Raw genomic sequence first — 22,845 nt, 5'->3', positions numbered from 1 at the left:
AGAATGTTTTTGCCCGGAGTAACAGATATTAAGTTTTTACGACTTAAACATACGCGACGCTTAGTACGACGATCGCTTGGAGACGAGGGGAAGATGTGGAGAAAGAAATGTGGGGAACGAGAAATGAATTCACGGTCGCGGTTGTTGTAATTTTGTGGGAGTACGATATACAGGGATGACATAACCATTCGGCCATCGTGAAACTCACGACGCTTTCTTTCCATCTTAATCCTCATGCAAAGCGTTATGTCTCCCAGTCCGGATGCAATCGGAGAAAAATGAGCGACTTTCGGGACACTCTGTGCGCTAAGGACGGACGCCAGTTTGGGAAGCCAACGCGTAATTTCGGCGTCTTGGGAGCGATCGTGCTACAAGTATTCCGCCACTAAAAATCCGTATTAGTCTTGTTGTCGATCATGTGCCAAGGACGTGGAGCATTCTGGAGCCGCGTTTTATATATCGCGCTTTTTCCTCCACATCCGCATATCCGCCTCAATCTCCTCTCGCTAAATCATGAGACAAAAAAGTTACCCTGTTTCTCAGTTGGACGCGTTTAATTCACAATGCGAAACGTTAACAAATCTTAAACTATAGGTATAGATAGATATATCACGTATTGCTACGCAAATGCCTTCATAATAATTCTCAAAATGCAGAGATATTATGAAAGAAGATAAATGCTCGTATCTACGATAATAATTCATATTTATGCTTTTAATAAGAATAGAAGGTTTATAAGTTAATAAATGTATAAATAAAATTAAACAATAAAATTGTGTTCGGTTTAGTTTAGCTTGATTTAATTTAATTTAAATCTTCTAAATATTCGTAAAATTGAAATATCGTGCAGTTATTCGACAATTTTATCATCAAAAAACTATACCGCTCTGGTTGGCTCTCGATTCCATCTCCTAAAGGAAGGAAGATCGAGTTGAATATGTTCGGGCGTGGTGCCTTCGCGAAGGACGAGAACGTTACGAAATTATTCCATTGTGCTCTCTCTGAATTTCGTAAAATCGATTGAAACCTTCCTTATCTTTTCCTCTAGAATCGTCTGCAATATTATAACGTTTTATTTACGTTTTACCTTTTTAAATTTGACTATTCCTATAATTTTCTGAAATTAAATTCTCTTATAGTTCTGTCATTTTTGGCATTACTCCATTTCCCCTTGATGCAATTTAATTTTTAAATCTACTCTCGCAACTTGACATGCTTTTACAATAGGCCATAATCTAAAAAAGAGAAAATTTCTGAGATATTATCAATATATATATTATATGTGTGTGTGTGTGTGTGTGTGTGTGTAGAGATGGATAAATAGATAGATAGATAGATAGATAGATAGATAGATAGATAGATAGATAGATAGATAGATAGATAGATAGACATTATTTTAATTAAAACATTTCAAAGTTAGAAAATTTAAGAAAATTTAAGAAAATTGTCAAAATATACAACATTAATGCAGTACAAGTAGGATGATAATCCCCTGTTGCGAGTTACTGCGAATCGCAACGAGTCTTCGCGAGGCCTTATCGCGGACAGTTATCATGTGTCGAATTATTCGCGAACGATCGCGAATTATCACATGGGAATTTTCGCGTGACGTGACCGGTCATTGCGAGTCATTACAATCGCAAAGACGACGAACGGCGATATAATCGCGTGTATATCGGCCGTCGTAGCGCGCGCAGCGACGCGGCTAGTTGACTGCGGAGACGAGGGTGCGGGTGGATGGGTGGTGGTGGCGGCGGTGGTGGCGGTGGCGGTGGCGATAGAGGGTTACGGCGAAGGGGTGCGCGGTGAAAGGCAGAAGGCAGACAGGCGGCAGACACCCTGTGCTTATCCCTACCCACCCTGGTCCGTGACTCACCAAACCGTTAAAGGATGAAGCCGCCCTGCTTTCACTCTACGCGCGCCACACAGACGCAAGACGAGTGAGAGGGAGAAAAAGAGAGAGAGAGAGATGAGAAGCGGCGCTTTCGAGTGAACGAGCGTTGAACGCAGCACGTGTACGTGTGCCGCGCGCTTGTGTGTTTACGTGTGTATGCGCGTATATAAAGGGTGGTTGTGGGAAGCGCGAAGCTTAATTACAATGATTAGATTCTTTTAGGATCAATTTAGGATCGGACTTTTTCTTAATTGAAAGATAAAGGCACACTAGTTTCTTTTTTTATATCATAAGATTGAGAATCCAGCCGTTCTCTGGCCTTGTTTTGACGTAGCTTTTGGATCGCGATTGAACAGGATATTAACAATTTGATTGAATAACAATATACATGATTAAACGATAGAACCTGAAAGTCTGATTTATTAAAATTTTAGTTCAGAGCTTGATTAAAGGAGGTTTGATGACTACAACAAAATGCAGAGTTTCATGAAATTTTAATATGTTGTTCTAGAATGCAAAATAGAATTATGTGAATTTTTTAGGAATTTTTCACCGTCCCGTTTTGAAAAAAATCTACTCAAAAAATTTTAAAAGTACAATTTTTGGATTAGATTTTTTTCAAAACGGGACGGTGAAAAATTCCCAAAAAATTCACATAATTCTATTTTGCATTCCAGAACAACATATTAAAATTTCATGAAACTGGCTGCATTTTTAATATAGGTTTTTATGGGAAATGATATATTGCATATACCTTCAGAATGAAATAAGTGCAAGAAAAAATGCAAATGATAAGGAAAGAAAAATATGCACATGTAACTTAATAATTTACAAATAAATGAGCGAAAGAAAGGGGAAGGTTACCGCACATTTCGTAGAAAAATTAATTATTAAAGCATAACGTGCTTGATTTTTCGTCTGCTAGACTGCCACGGTCGTGAACGACGTGAACAGCAGCACGCATTATACGCACGCGGCGACCAATCAAAGCAATCCCCTTCATTCCCACTACTTCAAACGCTAGTGCGCTGTTTCCAGAACCCCCGTGTCCCACTACTCCCTCCGATGAAGCCATCGAACCTCCTTAAGGTTTAATGTAAAACATTTGAAAAATATGCTGATGTGTTCCGGGATGAACTTTTTCTTCAAGGTAATATCAACAGGGAGCCTGTCGTAAAATTTTAGATTGAAGGTTGTAAGACACCCTGTATATGAATGAAGTCCGGCGCGTAATTTCTAAGTACATGGCAAAGGGGAAAGAAAAAAAAGACGAAGTCTGGAAAAATCTATCCATGCGGACGCGACATTTTTATCGTAAACACGCCGGAAATTAGCTATTGCACACATTGCGTTGCACATAATGCATATATATATATATATATATATATATATATATAGTCAACGCTTTATTTTCAAAATTCTTTCTTTCCATAAATGCTAATTGCCCCTCTCCCCTCTCTCTCTTCCTTTATGATTCGTATTATCAAAAATTTATTCAAACGAGAATATTTATACGATTCACCAGTTCAGCAAAAAATGTAAATAGCTTTTAATATTTTTGCCAAACTTTTAGTCTCGTGCTTCTGTTACGACACATGTGGAGAACAATTTTTTAATATAATCTATATCTCAAATTAGAACACCATAGAATCTTACAAATTACGATAATTTAAATTGAATAACAAATTTAATTCCGCCGAATTTTGTATCTAATTTTCCCAAATTAAAATATTCATGTTCTGTTACAGGGCACACGTTGAACGGCCAGCCACTGCTAGAATTCCCAATGGCGAGCGGCGAACCGGCACTGGAACCTCTGAGAATCAAAAGAGCCACTCTGTGGGCGAGAGTTGAGCTCAAGCATGCCCATCACTATCAGCATCATCGTCACAATCAAATAAACCAAAGAAATATCACTCTCTGGGTATTTAGAGTGCACTGCGGTAACACGACGCATCTTCGAGGCAAGGTAATCTATCGATAATTTCATAAAGATCTTTTTTTTTTAATAATATAAATAAAAAATTAGCTTTAGCTTCCGCTATTCTGCTCCATCTCATATCAAACATATGTGTATGGGTCTAGTTTTTATTCTCATTTTTCTTATTCTCCTTAGATCAGATATATCTTCTACTTTTTTTCAAATTTGTGGATCTATTACTCATAAAATAGAAGAAAGTCCCTTATTATGAGACAGGATCCTAATATGAGATATGTTAAGCTAAAAGGCCCTATATAGGCCCTATCTGTTGATCCCACCATGAAAAAACCCCGCCATCTCATATTAGGTTGCCTATCTCATAATAGGGGACTTTCCTCTATGTGTGTATGGGTATATATGAGGTGTAAATGTATGTAAGTATACGCAGTGTACTGAGCTCGGATCCGTAGGTTCGCCAAGCCTAAATGACTGTGCGGATCAGTCATCCCTGCGGAATCATGCAAATTTCTAATAACAGAGTTTTAATATCACGCGTGATCCTTCGTTTTAACTTTAATTAATTGCGGCCCACAATTCGACAAAAAATCCAAAAATGTATTTATTTAACAATCAAAATATTTTTCACAATCAAATTAATTATTTGCGAAAAGATACTACTCCAACGTCCTTGTCTTTTAAGACACACACACACACACACACACAACACACACACACACACACAAAATCATTAATGCAGTCTTACAAAATTATTATATTACGTTAGAATAAAGTTCTCTTTATCTGAAATAAGCGGTTCAATTTACAGGAACTCGGGCAACACTTAGAGATGGTAACATCTCTTGTGGTGAACGTCGGCCAGCTCGGCTGGCAGAAATTCGACGTCACGAAGGTCGTCAGCAGATGGTACACGACGAACTACTCGAAAGATAAACTGACGCTGCTCGTCGACTGCAGCGGATGCGGCTCGCACGTCCACGTATCGACCTTCGACGGGCACTCGCCGCACGTGATCGAGTCGTCCCTAAATCCAAAAGGTAATTCCCGAAGAAAGTCATAGAAAAAATTCACGATAAATTCATTCGTTTAGTTCAGCAGTCGGCAAAGGTAAATTTTTATTTTAAATTTCGTCAATAAAAAATTTGCTCTCTTTATAAGTTAAATGAATATTCATATATCTTCTTGGTCCGCACAAAACTTTTACTATTTTGGAAGATATAGAAAAAGTTTGCCAACCTGATTTTTACGCACTGAGAAAAAAAATTTGTTAATCCCAAAAAATATTTAGTCCGATACGAGCAACTAAACATGTTAGTTAGTTAACTAAACATTAGTTGTTTCAACAATTATTAAGTTGCACTAAAAAAAAGTATATATGCATTCGTGTCAACCTTTAAAATTTTTAAATCAAGAATTAATTAATTTAACTAATGTTTAGTTAAACTACCTAAAATATTTAGTTGCTCGTATCGGACTAAATATTTTTGGGGTTAATAAATTTTTTTCTTTGCGTTGATTGGAAAATCCTTGTAAATATCATCTTGCAAACTAGCGCAGAAATTTTTGCTATAATTATCCTGAATTAATATTAAACTTTTTTTACTATAATGATTTTACTATATTGCAACACATGTAGGATACTACGGAATCCCAACTTTAGCTAGCTTTCAATCAGATAATTGCGAGATCAATAATTGTTTTATTCGAGAAGATTGAAGCATTCTCTGATCAATCGCGTCGTCGAAAGATATTACTGGTTCGACATGATCGATCAAGTAACGTTCCACGATTATTTATAACACAATCACTACTTTAGTCTCACATGGAAGCGTGCTGTAATTAGAATGTTTTCTTTCAGGCGATCACGATCCGGATAGACCGTTTCTAGTCGTGCGTACTGATCCAGCGGCCGCGAAGCGCGTTAGGAGACGGGCAATCGAGTGCAGCGGCGCGATAAAAGGTCAGTGCTGCAAGCAGAGGTTCTATGTCAGCTTTTCTCAGCTTGGATGGGACGATTGGATTATTGCTCCTCAGGGGTGAGTAAACCATTTGTAATGCAAATAATACATTAGCCCTAATCAGTCGGTAATAATGAATTTTCGAGCGATGTATTCCCCAAAGAAAGCACCTCTAGCTATTTCGAGACATTTTAACGCACACGAGTGTCGCTATCGATACGCTAATACGGATTCTCTCGACAGATACTACGCCAATTACTGTAGAGGAGACTGCGCGGCTGGTCACAGAACGCCGGACACATTTCTCAACTATTATACCCACGTAATCGAGGAATACCGGAAGATGGACCGGCTGGCCGGTATGCAACCGTGCTGCGCGCCTCTCAAGTTCTCGCCCATGTCGCTAATCTACTACGGCCCGGACTCGAACATTATTAAGAGAGACCTGCCGAAGATGGTGGTGGACGAGTGTGGTTGTCCTTAAAAACGCGACAGGGAAACGAAAGAGCACGCTCGAGAGAAAATCCGTCGTGCGCTCTGCCTTGTAAAAAAGAAAAGAAAAAGAAGTAATCGCGGAATCGTAACCGCGAGCCCGGACTCGGTCTGACAAATCGGTCCAGAAACCGTCCGAACTCCGCGAGATTCGTCTCGCGTTAGAAAACGGGAACGTCGATGAGCCGGAAATCGATCGAGCGCGCGGAGCTCGAAGAGTAGTTCGCGCGTGGACGGTTTCCTGAAAACGATCGCCCGAGGGTAGACGGTATGCAAAGATAGTCAAAAGAACTAGGTAATTTTGCTAGATTTACACGCCACACATCGACGCGATTGCGTTCCCGAGCGCGTGGTGATAAAATAATAAAAAATTAGCCTTTCTATATATATATATATATATATATATATATATATATATATACACAAAATATAGAACGGTCGAGTACGTAGATTAGATCTTACCGGTTGGTAATTTGTAAAGAAAAAAAAGAGAAGAAAAGAAACGCGGCGTCTCGGTTTCAAAGCGTCGTTTACAATACGCATATAATATATTTATCTATATCTCTCCGGTTTATTTGTACGCGATCGTAAAAGGCAGAGAAGAGATACGCGAAAGAGTTATTCAGAATCGGTATTCTTACCCAAGAGCTTAGTCTTTCTTTATTAGTTGCGTGATGAGAATGAGAGAAAGCGAGCGAGCGAGAATGAGAGAATAATTAAAACGATTGAAAGTAAAAGACGTGACTTTTACGATTATACATATATATATATATATATATATATATATATATGTATATATATATATACATTCTCGGACGCATACACACATACGTGATTCAACCGAAGTATAGAATATTCGCGTACAAGTGCCGCGCGCGCGCTCATTAAGTATAAAGACGAGAAAGAATCTCAATCTCTCTCTAATTGCCTTGTTTTTTATGCAAAACTCGTGAAAGTATCGAAAGTAACGGTTTAAAAAGTAATAAAAATGCTATTTAAAAGTAAAAAAATATACATATATATATATATATATATATATATATATATATATGTAATATATATTATATTATATATTATAAATATATAATACACACGCGTACGCACGCACGCATACGCAACCATATACACCGACACACCTATACGCATAAGTACACGTAAATCCAGTGCCGGGGTCGGGGGTTGGAAACGAGACGGGCGGGATGAAAAGTACCCCATAAGTTTAAAAGAAGCGAGAGAAAAATTATTATTATTATTAATTATATTGTTAAGCGTAAGGTTGGCCCTAGAACTACGATTGGGTGTTGCGAGCGTGCGTATATTTCGACGATTTTTACAGATAAACACATACCGATAATTCGATAATCCGCTAAACGCAAAAATATATGACAATATTCGAGTACGCGCGATTAAAAAGAGAGGCCGCACACTTCTGATATCTCGTACCGTAACGTTAAGAGCAGTTTTTGCAATTTTCCTTAATCTGAATAAAAAAGAAGATACGTGCCCGTGTGTATTTTCGCTGATAGGTATAACGAACTCGCGAAAGTCCTCTGGAATGCATATACCGAAAATACGTCTAATTGCTACGTTTCTAACAGCAAGATTGTCAGAAATTAGAAAACGATTCGGGAAATTACGGGAGAAAAAAAAGGGAAAATATGCATGAACTAACCGATAATTGCGGAAAAACAATAACGCGACAATAAACGAGGAACGGGGGGAAAGATGCCTTGAAACATTGGACGACAATTTTCGAGTGGCGGCATACATTGTTTTCCAAAGCATCACTGAAAAAAGGCTTTGGTTATGATAACCAAGACTTGGTGAAATAGCTTCAACTAAAGGGTTTAATGATTATGACAAAATATTTGGTTAATGTTAACCAAGTTTGTTAACATTAACCAAATTTGTTAACATTAGGTAACCAAATTATTTCGTCATAATCACTAAACCCTTTAGTTGAAGCTATTTCACCAAGCCTTGGTTATTATAACTAAAAACCTTTTTTCAGTGCAGTTCCTGCTCTGTTCCTGAACGCGTTTCGAGACGTGATGCGTCAACGTGATTTATTGTTCCAAAGCGACGCGCGCGAAAAGAATTAAAAAAAGAAAGAAAAAAAACTTAAAGATATAAATAAAATTTTTTTCGTGGGATGTCACGTTCGACCCACGCAGCCTTACTGGGCCTTATTAAGGTATCGTCGTACTATTATTAAATTACTATCAAAGTAACGATAAAGCTTAAGTAACGATAATGAACACAGCGGAGGGACAACAACGGCGAATGTGGTGTGAAAATCAACGGGTGTGAACAGCGCGATAACGTATTATTGTATTCGATCGGCGATGTAAAGTCAATTGCGATGGGTGAAGAACGGTGTGTGATTAAGGGGTTATAGGACCCTAAGGGTTGGTTTATAATAGCCGTAACCGTTGATTTAAGCCGTAATCTTTAAGAAATTGACCAATCACAGTCGATTATTCTTCTCACATTCGACTGTGATTAGTCAATTTTTTAAAGATTACGGCTTAAATCAACGGTTACGGCTATTATAAATCAACCCTTACAGGAGTAAAAGTCAGAAAAAAATTGAGGAGTTGTAAAAAATTGTAAATTAATAAGAGTATGAACTTTTTGTTATGTATGTTGACTATATTTAACAATATATCCTTTGTATAAGACAATTAGATTTTATGATGCATATTAACATCACTGCAGTGACCATTTCAATTCTGTTCTGCGAAAGAATCATACTTCAATGGTAACTATATCCTAGCCTCAACAGAAGTGATCTCTGAAATTAGTATAATTAATTCTTTTTATTCATTAAAGTTATAATTGTCGGTTCACGGAGCAGATAAAAAAAACAATATTTTGCAAAATGAGTGTTATATAAAGTCGAATTTAACTCTTTACTGAAAAATTCGAGCTAATTGTAAAATAAATAAATAAAAAGTTATGAAGTTTGTGAAAAGCATCCATGAAGACCGATGCATACAATTATGATAATCATTTTTGTCAAATATGAAGTTAATTGAATTGATTAAGCCGTTCTCAAGTTATCGTGGTTACAGTTTTAAAAAATGCTATTCTAAAAAATGAACACAGTGATGTTAATGATGTTAATATTCACTATAAAATCTAATTTTTTTAATACCAAGATATTGTTAAATGTACTTAACAGACATACATAACAAAGATAACAAACAACTCGTACTCCTATTATTTTACAACTTTTTGCAACTCCCCAAATTTTTACTTCAGAGTCCTGTAACCCTTTAACGGGATCGTAGAAAGATTCGTGGTGAGGAAGAAAAAGAGGGTGTAATCCGCCCGCGAAAGGGTTCGAAAGTTTCCTCGGTGCGACATCGACTGATGCTTTTTTTTTCTTCAAATTGCTGGTGCAAGAAAGAACTAGTAAAAAAAAGAGTGTGTATGTGCGTGAGTGTATGTGTGTTGAGAGGGAAAATTATAAATACGACTAGAGACATTCCGCCGTTCAGCTAGAAGAAAGAACTACTTGCGTCCATGGTACAGTTTACGAATGACTTTAAGCGAGCGTATTTCTATAGCACCGTTAAGGAACATTTCTTCGAATTCCTCTACTTCTTCATCTTCTACTATTATACTACTATTACTTCTTTTTCTACTTAATTCCTTTTGAAGGAAAAAAACTATAAGTACGTACAAGTCTCGATAAAGAAGAAAAAGCCTTTAACAAGCTCAAGGAGTGCGTTTACGACCATTGTACCGATCGTAATGTATAAAAAGTGAAAAAAAGATAATGATGGTGATGATAAAAATGATACTAATGATAAAAAAAAATAATGACAACAATAATATTAGTAATAACAGTAATAATAATATTAATAATAATGATGGTGGTAATATAAAATAATAATAACGGCAACAACAATAATAATAATAACAATAATATTAATACTATTAATGATTATAATGGTAATATATAATATTACTACAAATATTACCAATAATAACAAAATAACAACAACAACAACAATAACAGTACTAATAATAATACTTATTAATAATTAACAGTTAATGCATAACAAAAATAATAATAAGAAGAACAATAATATATTAATAATGCTAATAATAATAATCATAATAGAGTACCGTTAATATAATACTGAAGATATTGATAATATTCATATTAATAATACTTTAATGACACAAAAGATAATATTAATAATAATATGCATAAGGAAAACGGAGCGCGGGCATCAAGGCTGAGCCGACGAAAGTCTACCCTCCTTAATTTAAGAACGAAAACTCCAAAGGAAGTGAGAGGTATTCGACGCTTTGAATCACTTTCGTGATCGTTTGAGACGCTGATCTCGTCGACCGATCCGATGGGCGACAATACGTCACCTTCGCGACCCAGTGTGCATAAAATTTCAAACGCGAGAAAACGAAAAGAAGAAGAAAAAGGAAGCAAATCAAATTCATAATTCCTCTCGTATTATCGTTCCTGACTTTATATAGATCGCTTACGTGTTACTTGCGCAAGAAATAATAAACGAAAAGTCACTATCTCAGTATTCGAGTAGTTTAACCAACTAACTAATTAATTAATTAACTTAAAGAAAAAGAAAAAACGGAAAAAAACGTCTTTTTTATCTCTCTCTTCCAGTAATTATCCGCCAACTTGGAAGGTGCGATGGTCGCCGCTCTGGATGCGTGCGACGCCGCGGAAAACACACACGACGCGATTTGACACTCTATATATACTATACTTGCACTGACTTCCGCGAGAAGGGAAGGATATTATGAGCTTTCGAGCTTCGAGAAGATGCGACCCGCGTGCGATTGCGCTTCCGCTTTGGCGGAACGAGAACTTCCCACCACGAGGAATGCCGCGTAAAATATCAACCAGATCGCGTTCGCGCGCGATCACACGTCGACTTCGGAAATCTCGGATTCTAGACTGAGGAGACGCGTTTCGGACGAGGACCCCCCCCCCCTCTTGCCCCCTCGCAAATCCAATCGCGCTCAAACGACGTAGGGAAAAAAAATGTTTTACAAGTGTTTGCGAGGAAAGATAATAACGCGCAATTTAGCGAATAAATTCGAGCAAGTGCCCTTGCACTTAAATGCCTTTTAGCGAATTCTCGTCTCGGAGCTTGCGCGTCGATTCCGCGCACTTTTTGCGTTTAGCGAGTAGTAAATAGCGAGTTTTCGGAAAGTACTGATATTTATTAGCGCGCAGATGTTGTTAGCGTACACGCGTCATGTTCATCTAACGATACAATTTCGTAGTGCAGGTAAAAGTGCCTTATAACGGTCCTTCACGAATACGAAGTGAATTCGTTACGCGAATTTTCTCCGGCCGCTGACCAACGAGCGGATTATTTTGCGAGAGGGTCGTCCGGGAATCCGCGCAAAATTTATCTGCGATTAACAATAGGATAACACGATTATTGTGAGTCTAATCGATTTCCGAAGTCGACCGGAAGAAAAAAAAAAAGATTTCGCGTGACGGTCAGAGGCGATTTTGAGTACTGGGGCGAAATGCAAAAGGTCGATGGAAAACGATTGCGCGTGCGTATGTGTATGCGTGTTTTGTGTGCGTATGCGTGAATCAAAATAGAGAGAGCTAGATAGTGAGGGAAAGAGGAAAGAGAATGCGAGAGAAGTATATTGTGTACTGCAATATAAATCTAAAAGGCGCAGTTGGAAATTCTATACTGTAATATATTACTCCGATATATTATCATACAAACATAATAATTTAAAATAACCCTTGCAGTTGTAAGTTTTGAAAATAAGCTTTGACTTGAAATTTGTAAAATTCAGTAAATTGGCAGCAAATCGCTCTTTGCATACGAAACTAATAATATGAAATTGATTATGAATCACGTTATTAAAAGTAGATTTCAAAAGTATGAAAAGGTATCACAAAAATTTCTTTTAATTATACATTCAACAATTCAAGCGTGATGATTTTAGTTTCAAAGATCTAATTGGAAAAATTGGCACTTAACAAATGTACGGTCAGAGTGCCGATATCCTCTAAAAAGTCGAATACGCGAAACACTTAATTGTATATAACTTAAGTTTATGAAAAAAGAATGGAGATGATGGAAGGGGAGAATGAGCGAGAGAAACGGAGAGCGAAAGAGGAAAGCGGATCAATGTAGTGGCGATCATCCCGATAGGATAAAACAGGTCGAAAAGTGAGTGATACCAAGAGAAAAATCATGTTCTCTCATCTTCTCTTAGTTCTTAGTTTCGGCACGGCGTTAGCCGGGGAGAAAAAAAAAGGAAAGGGAGAAACGAAAATGTGTGTCGGTGATTTTTTCGCGTTCGGCGAAGATTCCTTCTTTCTTCCCGTCGCATTTCCTGCAGGGTCAACGCGTCCGTTGCGAGATATTAATTATATATTTCAAAGATGGATGCAATTCCGAAATAAAAACCCCTTAAATATGTCAGATATAGTTGCAAGTTGTTAATTTCTTTTTCAGAAAAAAAAAGAAAAGACAATTATTGCCTGATTCCTTCCGAATGTCATCTTTCTTTTCGATAAGTTTTCACCATCCACTTCTTGTCTTGTTTTATGTGTACGTACTATTGTGACTTTCTCCATATTTTACTCTTCCTATACTTTTAAAAATAAATTTAATATAGGCGTATTACGTAATTGTCGAGAATTTTGATGGCGAGTCTCGAATCACGAATTTAATTAAATTATTCTTTCAGAATGTGTGTAATCCGTTAAATATTAATTTTAAATAAATATATGTTCTTATTACATTGTCAATACGCTTTTAGAATTATTTTTAATATAAAAACATATAAGATAATTCAATTCAATATTACAAGTATTTTGATACAACGCGAAACTGATCGTTTCTGAGATTTATTGAAAAATCTTCGTTTTTTATGTGACACGAAAAAGTTGATGAACATCGCATTATTTTCTCTGTTTTAACTGACATAAGATGAAGATGTTAATCAATATAGATGGACAGATTATGAATGGAGATTGGAGTGGAATCGGCTCATTATCAGACTAAGTACAATTAATAAACATCAACACATTGTCTATTAAGTAAATTAATGTAAACATGCTATGTGATATTAGAACATTTATTATCTTTCCCTTATTTTCGTTTGCAATAAGAAGAAATAATAATTGATCCTGACATCGTTAGAAACGCTAAGAGGGTAAATTTTTCAATGCAGTTTATTTTATTTAAATCATTACGACACTTTTTCCTCAGCCAAGATAATATAATTTAAAAATATGGTGATTTTTATCTTGAAAATGGAAAACAATTCTCGGGGCAAAATTAATTTTATTTAATTGACGATACCTCGCAAACTAGTCATACAAGGTAGGTAATTCTGCACTCGTTCGAAAGAGTAGATTCTTAGCTTCTAAACGAGACCAAGATCGTCTTGTTGCGATTTTACTACGCGAAAAAATCGGCGATTTTTTGTCGACACGTGATTTCGATCTAGTGACGGAGTTAGGCCAACGCACACGTGGTGCGTTTCTCTCGACGGCGGCGTGTCGTGTTTCAAAGCACGCGTGTTACACATGTTTTCGCACCAGCCCTTTTAGTTACGCATTAGCGCACCTGTCAAATCACACGTCAAAAGTAAGTACGTGCGCGTCGGACTTTCGAAACGCTGTAACTTGATGAAAAATTGACGTAGCGACATGCGACAAAAACTATAATCTTCTGTGTTTCGCGATATGCAGATATTTATAGTAGGTGCATATACTTTTGTCATAATACTTATATATGTGTTTAATAAAGAGAAATCGAGGGAAATTTCTCGATGAGAGAAATCAAGATAATTTATATAAAAAATTCTTTCGTTTCGCAATTATCGAAATATTCGTTGAATGTCATGTATATAATCTTTTCAAGCAATGCAATATTATATTTATAATTAATATTATATATCACACTAGTATTTATATGTAATATAAAATCGAGTTAAATATCAGACGTGAATGGATGGGCTACGAAAGATTAAAGTAAAATTAACGTGATATAACAATGAACGCAATTAATAATCATTAGCACATTTTCTCATTAATGAAATTAATTAAAAATACGTTATACGCGTCTGTGAAGTATTTACTGTCGTTTTACATTCACAGAATGTATGTCATATTATAAAAAATCTTTCGACAGTTTATATATAATGTTAAATATTCAATCCTGAAAAGAAACATTGAGGCCAAACGCAGATCTCCTTTGTTAGAAAAATATTTGAGAGAAGAAAAGAAAAAAGTAACCCACTCAATTTAATATATTTCTATATATCGCGCACGGGCTATATATATATAAATATAGTAATTTATCTTCATTTCACGCGCGTATTCCCTCATATAAAAATACCTGTAAACATCTTTCACCTTCGCTATTTATGAAATCACTACAAAAAATAAGTGTGTTCGACGTCACACTTTGTCACGTGTACTGAGCGACTTCTGTGTTGATACTACACACTTATTCGTTCTGCAACGCATCTAAGCGTGTAGTTTCAACATAGTTAGAAGGTGTACACACATAGAAACAGAAAGTTAAAGCGCTCCGCTTTTAAAATATGTAATAAATATCAGTTTTTTATTTTACATTTTTTTCGTGCGCATTTTTCTCTAACAATAAACAATAAACTAAAAAGCTCGGTAAACGACCAGATCGTTAATGCGATAAACTCTATTTCATGAGCATTGTATTCTTATCTGTATACAACAGATCGACAGATATAGTTATATAAACATGTCTAGGATTGAATATTTTCGCTCGAGTTTCCTAGCCCATCGATTTCAAAGGGCAATGGATCTGTGAAAGACATTATATTTTTTAATCTTTTAGCTTATTAAGTCTCTCGTTTTTCTTTAACGTAAGAAGAACCGTGAAAAAATAAATAACGAATTTAGATCTCGTAGACAAAATTTACGAGATTAAATAATACAAAATATTTTACTGTCCCATTTGTTAATATTGCAAATTCAATTTTTTTATAATAATAAATCGTCGAGGGAGAAGAAAGATTTTTAGTCTTTCCGTTTATTTCTATGTGCATATTCGTTCTATATCTAATATGATTTTGATTTTCATAAATCCATTACCTCAAAATTAAATGTAACAAAAGACTCACCAGAGCGCGATGGATGGCAGCAATGTGTATACGCCGCCCCGCCGGTGTCGTTGTTTCTCTGGCCTCCTCCTGCTCCTCCACCTCCACCCCTTCTTCCTCGTGTTTGTCAGATTATTTTCGGAAATCTCGTAGAACACTCACCTACGAAATCAGTTAATTACTATCGCGCGCGCACTAAGCACCCGAATACAAATTACGTGACTTTATTCACGATGCGTATTCTTAACGCACGATGCGCGCTTTCACATCACGAGGGAAAAAAATATCGCAAATGGCAAAAGAGAATCGTATACGAGGCTGCGACCCGCTCTCGACACTTGATGCAGTCTCGCGAAGTCTCGTAATCAGCACGACCGACCGAGCAATCAATCTCGGGGACGAGGAACCTCGGCAAATCGTCGATATATACAAACTACAAACGCCAGTTTCGCGCGATTGACGATTGAGATGTCGGATTTCAATTGGGACTGTACATATCTACATACGCATTCGAATGTAGTTGTACCCGCCAACAATAAGCGGCGCGGCGACGCCGAGATATTATTAAACTTATCGACGAGAGGCTATCGGCTCTACATACATATATTAATTGCAGTATATCAATTGCGAGAAGTAAAAAGTAATCAATCGCGCGGCGACCCTCGTTGGCTGGTCGTCCATCAATCCCGTTCGGAACATGGGGCTCGACGTCTCGCGGTGCCTGCCGGCCTGCCGCGGCCGCGTCTCGGAGGGGAATGCCATTGCCAGGGCCAGGGGCCAGGGAATCAGGGAATGCGCGCTCGACGCTCGGCGGCTCGGCCGCGTGAACGCCAACCGCCAACCGAGCGAGTAAACAAAGGCGCGCGCTCGCGCGCTGCGCGTCGCTAGAAAACAAACGTCGACCGTTACTTACCGCGCGCCGCGCGTCGCCCGTCATCAAATTCGCCGCCGCGTTGCGAAGACTCCGAACTCCGAACTCCGAACTCCAAACTCCAAACTCCGATGAGAGTGATGCGACTGTGATGGCGCCAGGCGCGTAGGAAGAATGTAGGATCTAGGATTCAAGCGGCAACGGCGAGCGAACCGACCAATCGCGGCCGAGATTTTTAAATGGCGGCCGGCGCGTTTTCTCGACCGTGATTGGCCGATCCGCTAATTGCCGTGCAAGTTTCGCGCGTTCTTTTACCGTACCGTTATCGAAGGTAAAAAGACGGATCATTTGGCTTTTTATCTCTACCTTTAATCTTTATATCTTTATGTTTTAGATATCTCACTCTATTGTCCAGATTTTCGAAGAGTAATTTTTTTATTCCTTTATAAATATTAATTGCTAAAAATTTTGCTTAGGATCGGCCTGATTGCAAAATGAATACGCGAAATATTTCGTTTCTCGAATTAATTATCGACGTTATTAAACAGCGCGACGAAATGTAAAAAGGCAACGACAATAAAGTAATTCCTATGAAAAAGCTGTACTTTTCGCCGTAAGGAATTAAACACTCTTATTACTTTCGAAACATAAAAAAAGGCAACGGTAATAAATTAATTCTTATTTAAAAAAGCTACTTTTCGTTGCGTTGCAAGGAATTATGTACTCTCATTACTTTTAAAACGTAAAAAGAGGACAACAATAATAAATTAATTTAATAAAAATATAGATAATAATTAATAAAAAACTATATAACAATTTTTTTAATTAACGCAAACTTTTTGTTTAAATTTAATAATTCAAGTAATTATATTTAACAGTTGAATTTTGCTATTAATAATTAACCTATCAATATACTCGTTGATTATTATAATGCGCGAAATATTTGCGGACAAGAAATTAAAATATCAAATTCAAAATTGCGCAACAGAAATCAATATATTATCTGTGTCAAAATAAAAAATTAATCAAATAAATCGCTAATAATAAAGATCAATACACATATAAGCATAATTACAACTTGAACGTGCAAACTTTATCATTGAACAAGTTTGTCTATTTATAACTCGACTAATTGCAATCTCGATAATTTTGTACTAGAATTTTTCATTTCAATTAATCTCCAGAATACGCTATTAAAGTATGCACATGTGCGAAATAAATTGCGAAATAAACACACGATGTGGCTGCCGAAACGCTTTCCGGAAATTCGGAAACATGAAAATGTGGATATTCATATGTTCCGGTGTATTTCGATATAAAATGAAAGGAAATCTCAGTGTTTATTTTCTTTCTTACAGAGTGCGAATAAATCGCGCATTACAAACACACTATCGACATTTTACATTTACATTTGTCCATTTATAGAGTGTGGAAAATATAAATATGTGTACATACACGCTCCACGTCTCGCACATAATGAGTTTCTCTGTACAGTTCATGAGCTCTCCCTTGCTCTTCCCTCGACGTTAATATTACGAAAAGGAAACGTGCTCTTTTATCGGGCACGATCAACGATTTTTCACGCCGGGCAGCTCGAGCTTTTTTCTCTTGGCGTTCGTCTTCGACGTAAGAGCCGGCAAGACACAGCCCTTCGATTCAGGGATCAGAAGCCCTTTGTGCTCCAGCCGTCGAATATACGTGGTGTTCGGTATTACCGAGACCGGTCCGAAGTAACGTAATTCGCGCGGCCGATTTATCTGCAGCTTACTCGCGGGATTCGCGTCAACCCGATCTCCCGGCGAGCTCTCGCTTTCCGTAGCTTCGAGTTCCATGTTATTCGCCGCTCGTCTCTCTTTGATTAACGTCATCTGCCATCTGAAAAACGATAAACGCAAGTTACTTGTAAGAATAGAAAAAAAAAGATAAAATCTATGAAATAAAACTATAACTTTACACTCATTTTTTATGTTTTTTCTTAATTTCTATATTTACAATTTAATAGCATAGGTATGCATTGTTTGTAACGGAATGTACAACTTATTTTTCACTGCGGGAATTTCACTATTTTTCAATTCATTTAAGCTAAACTAATTTGTCATTGAGTTAGATTAACTTATCATTAAGTCAACCTTCCGATGCTGCTACGGCAGATTCTGGAAGACGTTTCCGCCCTCCTGGTCCCGAGCAGATTCATCGCGGATTCTTTCGCGACGAGTCGCTGTAGTTCACCGAGAAACCTGTCGGCGAAACCATCCTGCGAGAAAAACGGATGCTGCAGTAACGCAAGGCATTTCGGTCTGGCGGCAGGATCTATGCGAAGACACTGTGTCAGAAAATCGATTGCCATCGGACTCCACGTTGGGAAGAGACTTCGGAAAGCCGCTGGGGATCGCGTTAAGCCGGCAACCTCATCGGCTTTCGCGTGCCGGAGAAGTATATGTTTGCCGCTACCGTTTGCCGGCTGCTTGCTGTGAAGAGGACCTGTTTTCGACCAAATATAACCGCATAAAATTTAAAAAAGTGATACAACTAATTGTAAGTAACTTACATTTCCATTTAGCGTAAACTCTAAATGAAAAGTTTTATCCAAAAAAACATTCCGCATAAGAATTATATGTTAAAATTAAGTGTTTACTACTCTTAATGTGTGAAGACTTGCTGCTATCATTTACGAAAATCTCAATAATATAACAAATCAACATTGTTGCGAAAAACAAAAATACAGGTTTATCTCTGAAATTAAAGTATTTAATCGAGTCTCCGGTTAACAGAATTCCGATCATCATTCATCCTCTTCATCCCTAACTCACCGAGCATCTTCGTGATGCGGTACAGCTGATCGACGTCGCTGTCACCGGGGAAGAGCGGTTGGCCGGTGACCATCTCGGCGTAGATGCATCCGGCCGCCCAGACGTCGATCTCTCTGCCGTATCTGGAATCGCCAACGAGGAGCTCTGGCGCGCGATACCATCTCGTCGCTACGTAATCGGTACAGGACTCGTTGGGCCCGGTGACGTAACGCGCGAAACCGAAGTCGCAGAGCTTGATCACGCCATTCGGTGACACCAACACGTTCTCGGGTTTCACGTCGCGATGCATGATCTGTCGGAAGGAAAATCTTTTGTCTCATTCAAGCCAGAAAAAAATAAAACTCTAATTATATTAAAATTCTACTTAGCGAGACCTATAGAATACATAGATAAAGCCGAATCTTATTGTGAAAGTAGAAAGAGAAAGAGAAATTTCTAAAAACAGAAAGGTCAAAATAGGAGAAACCGTTCGAGGAAAAGGATCAAATTAATTGTATGGAAAAGTGCAGACTGTATATCATTTGTGAAATTCTCATTTGAATTGCAAACGGGGAAACGCGTAATGTTTTTCGTATGCTAGAACTTTCCGAGCCAAGCTCGACTAAATGCGGCAACCATTGCCCTCGTTTGTTACAATGCTATCATTCATTAGGTATCCGGCGGTCGCGTGTTACTACACATGCACGGCTTGCTGCAACTTGGAATTTAAGCGTCACGGCCGTGAACTTTACTGTAACGAAGGTGTACTTATTGCCAAAGGTTGCTGATATACGAAAAATGATATGCGATACATTAATATGCGATACAAACATACTTTGTATTTGTATTAATTTAAATGGATAAATTAATCGCCACTTTAAAGGCACTTTTGACGATTTATTTCACGTGCGCGTAACTCTTTAAAAGATTAAATGATATAAAAAAATTCTAATAATATATATATATATATATATATATATATATATATATATTGCCCAAGAATGCCGAAAGCGTTTTATTGTTCTACATCTTTTTAATGCAATAACGGACTCAAAATAAATCGTGATTTTTAGGGAAAAGTATAATTAAGCTTTTATTATATATATAACAGCAATATATATATATTTTTTTTGATAAAATTTATTTTATGTAACTCTAGAAAATTCTTAATATAGCGATACGATATGAGAAGTGAAAATAACCATAATTACAAAATAATTACAACAGAAGATTTCGCTACACTATAACAAGAATATAATTTTATTAAGTCCTGCAGACATTTTGCTCACTTTGTGATTGTGACAAAAATCCAAGCCGCGAAGTATTTGGAAAATATATCGTCTTGATTTCTCCCTGTCAAGACCATTTTCACTTTCCTCCAACTCATCAAGCACGGTATGATCAAGATACTCGAACACGAGATAAAGCCGCTTTCTTCGGCGAAACACTTCGATCATGCTCACCAGGTTCTCATGACGTAATTTCTAAACGATATCACGCCGTTTAATATTAAGCAATGTTTTAAGTAATAAACATAAATAAATATACTGTTTCATTTATTGAATAAATAATTAAATAAAAATTCCACGAGCGCGTAATTTATTTCATTCACAAATCAGTCCTCAATAATATAATCTTAGTAATTAATACCGACCTTTAACATCCTTATTTCACGAAACGCCATTTTTCGCACCTGAACATCTTCCTCCGTCTCCAAGAACTTTTTTATCGCCACTATTTGTCCGGTTTCGCGATGCCTGCATTTCATCACGAGTCCGTAACTCCCCTCGCCCACTATCTCGATATTTTCATATTTCTCCATTTTACGCGCAAGATCGGCGGCGAGAAATTTCACAAACTTTTTCCGTTAGTGAAAAATCGTAAACTCTTGCGCTCACCAAGATTTACACGCTGAAAAGCATATCATGATACTGAGTGAATAATAATATACACAATTATTATTATTTTTAAGTAATTCTATAAGCTAAATGAATTTTGTAATTTGTTTCACCTTTCAAATAACAGTATTAAATTTGTAGAATTTCACATCACGAATAAATTTTAACCAATTTCCGGTCAAATCCATCATTTTAATACCAAGAAATATTGAAAATATACTACGAACTAAAGCTATACGAACAAGCAGATGCGATAAAGTCACAGTCTTGTGTATATTTGATACGATCGAAGAAGCCGCAATTCTAATGTTGCCTCGCTCGCCGACGAGCCTGGACTGCTCCGAAAAGCCTCGTGCACGGCCCTCATCGATGATTATCGATCTGTCGGTAATTAGTAAGGGGTAGTCCTCGCTCGATGAAAGCACAGGTGAACCGGTTAAAGGGCGAGGGGGTCGAACATCAGAAAGAAAGGACACTTCTGTAATGTCAGCGATTCGTTACACAAAATAAATAAATATCGACTTTTTTCAGTTAGAAGCTTTAAGCATTATTATCTTATACCTAATAATAAATTGTGTGAATTTTATATATTTCGTCTTTATGCTTTTGAATACTGTTCGAATATTAAAACGCAGTTTTATGTCAAAGCTGGAAATGTAATATCGCATTATTAAATTAAATGCTACTATAATTAATATTTATTTATCCTATGTCACATGACACATATAGATCGCTACTTACGTGTGTTATTAATAGTACATTTTAATATAATTCTTTGAAGTCAGATTATCTATTAATTACATCAACACTCTAAAAACAAGATAAAAACAGATACGGATGTGTACATAGATGCCAAGATAAAGAAAACGTATACCGGACGTCTCAATAACATCACAATCAATTATCACATGCAATCCGATATGCATTCGAAAACATATATATATTTGAATTCTAATAATAGCGATGTAAAGAGTTGTTGCAAATTCCAATTTAAGACACATCGTAATACCTCCAGCCCACTTTACGAGCAATAAAAGCATGGTATCAAGTGCATCAGATTTAAAAAGCTGGTACTGCGCGCTGTAAGTCTAAAATTCCGTCAGCACTTTTGTCATAAACGTCATCGTATTATCACGCCAGAAAACTAGACGAAGGCTCAACTCTGTAAATAGTAAGTCTCTTTTATAATAAAATCTTTTGGTGATACGGATATCCATGCGTCATTTAAGGAGTTCCAATCTCCTAAGCCGAAAACAAACCTTGATTGTCTATTTCGTTTTACATACATATATAACACGACACGACGAACTGCTGAGACGAAGACTCGACTTTGTGTCAGATGTGCAATGTTCGAAAGAATTAATTAATATGTTGAAATGTGAAAGCAAGAATTTCGGAACGGTTCACGGCGGCTCGATCCTATCGACGGCAACTCGAGCGATCGTTCAGACGAATGCAACTTCCCCGCATTGTCATGTCATTTCGCGTCATAAGCGATTTGTTGCCGCAACTCGGTTGAATACAATCGATACACGCGAATAGCAATTGGAGTTTATTTATAGATGAGTTCGGTGACTTTCTTCTAGATATCGTGACCGAAGGCGCAGCCGACGGTCCTTCAAACGACAAACGCGATTTCGACATTAAATAGTAAAAATACCGATGCAATATAGAACGTTTCTCGTGCATTGCGGCACATTTGTCAAGACTTTCCTAGACGAATAATAAGAGCATTCTAGCCGTATGCATGTCACGTACAATAATTATTTACAGTTTGTAATAAAATATATCATTATTAATTACTTGTAATAATTTATAAATTATAACATATTACTGATATAATGATCTAAAAATCTTTTTAATTTGAGATGTATTCGGTAA

General features: G+C 37.0%; 2 protein-coding genes and 1 long non-coding RNA gene across 6 annotated transcripts in view; 1 reads left to right on the top strand and 2 right to left on the bottom strand.

Annotated features, from left to right (window-relative positions):
• Actbeta (inhibin subunit beta) overlaps window positions 1-12,741 on the top strand; it is a 34,463-nt gene extending 21,722 nt beyond the window's left edge. The window contains 4 exon segments of the mRNA XM_077412861.1: window positions 3,643-3,863; window positions 4,642-4,870; window positions 5,692-5,869; window positions 6,035-12,741. Of these exon segments, the coding sequence (XP_077268987.1) occupies window positions 3,643-3,863; window positions 4,642-4,870; window positions 5,692-5,869; window positions 6,035-6,275 (869 nt within the window). The 3' untranslated portion in view covers window positions 6,276-12,741.
• A 56-nt stretch (window positions 12,742-12,797) lies between these two features.
• On the bottom strand, window positions 12,798-16,836 carry LOC143901001 (uncharacterized). Its single transcript, XR_013257937.1, has 3 exons — window positions 16,320-16,836; window positions 15,428-15,568; window positions 12,798-13,887 (listed from the first exon to the last, which is right to left on the bottom strand). It is a non-coding gene; the product is annotated as an uncharacterized LOC143901001 (long non-coding RNA).
• Window positions 16,837-17,536: 700 nt separating this feature from the next.
• On the bottom strand, window positions 17,537-22,765 carry LOC143900980 (cyclin-dependent kinase-like 4). Of its 4 annotated transcripts, none has more exons than XM_077412816.1 (6): window positions 21,078-21,992; window positions 20,721-20,997; window positions 20,356-20,550; window positions 19,088-19,379; window positions 18,407-18,758; window positions 17,542-18,152 (listed from the first exon to the last, which is right to left on the bottom strand). In XM_077412816.1, exons 2-6 carry the CDS (start codon window positions 20,886-20,888, stop codon window positions 17,846-17,848), a joined length of 1,314 nt encoding a protein of 437 aa, XP_077268942.1. In that variant the 5' UTR covers window positions 20,889-20,997; window positions 21,078-21,992; the 3' UTR covers window positions 17,542-17,845. The 4 variants fall into 4 exon arrangements, with proteins under 4 accessions (XP_077268944.1, XP_077268942.1, XP_077268943.1 ...); XM_077412817.1 differs by having other exon boundaries at window positions 20,721-20,977; window positions 21,207-21,992; XM_077412815.1 differs by having other exon boundaries at window positions 17,543-18,152; window positions 20,721-20,977; window positions 21,078-21,991.
• Window positions 22,766-22,845: the final 80 nt, after the last annotated feature.

This window comes from Temnothorax americanus, unplaced genomic scaffold (assembly GCF_048541705.1).
Source record: "Temnothorax americanus isolate GAGA-0224 unplaced genomic scaffold, ASM4854170v1 Scaffold31, whole genome shotgun sequence".
In the NCBI taxonomy this organism is placed as follows: Eukaryota; Metazoa; Arthropoda; class Insecta; order Hymenoptera; family Formicidae; genus Temnothorax; species Temnothorax americanus.
This window is presented reverse-complemented; position numbering and strand designations above follow the sequence as displayed.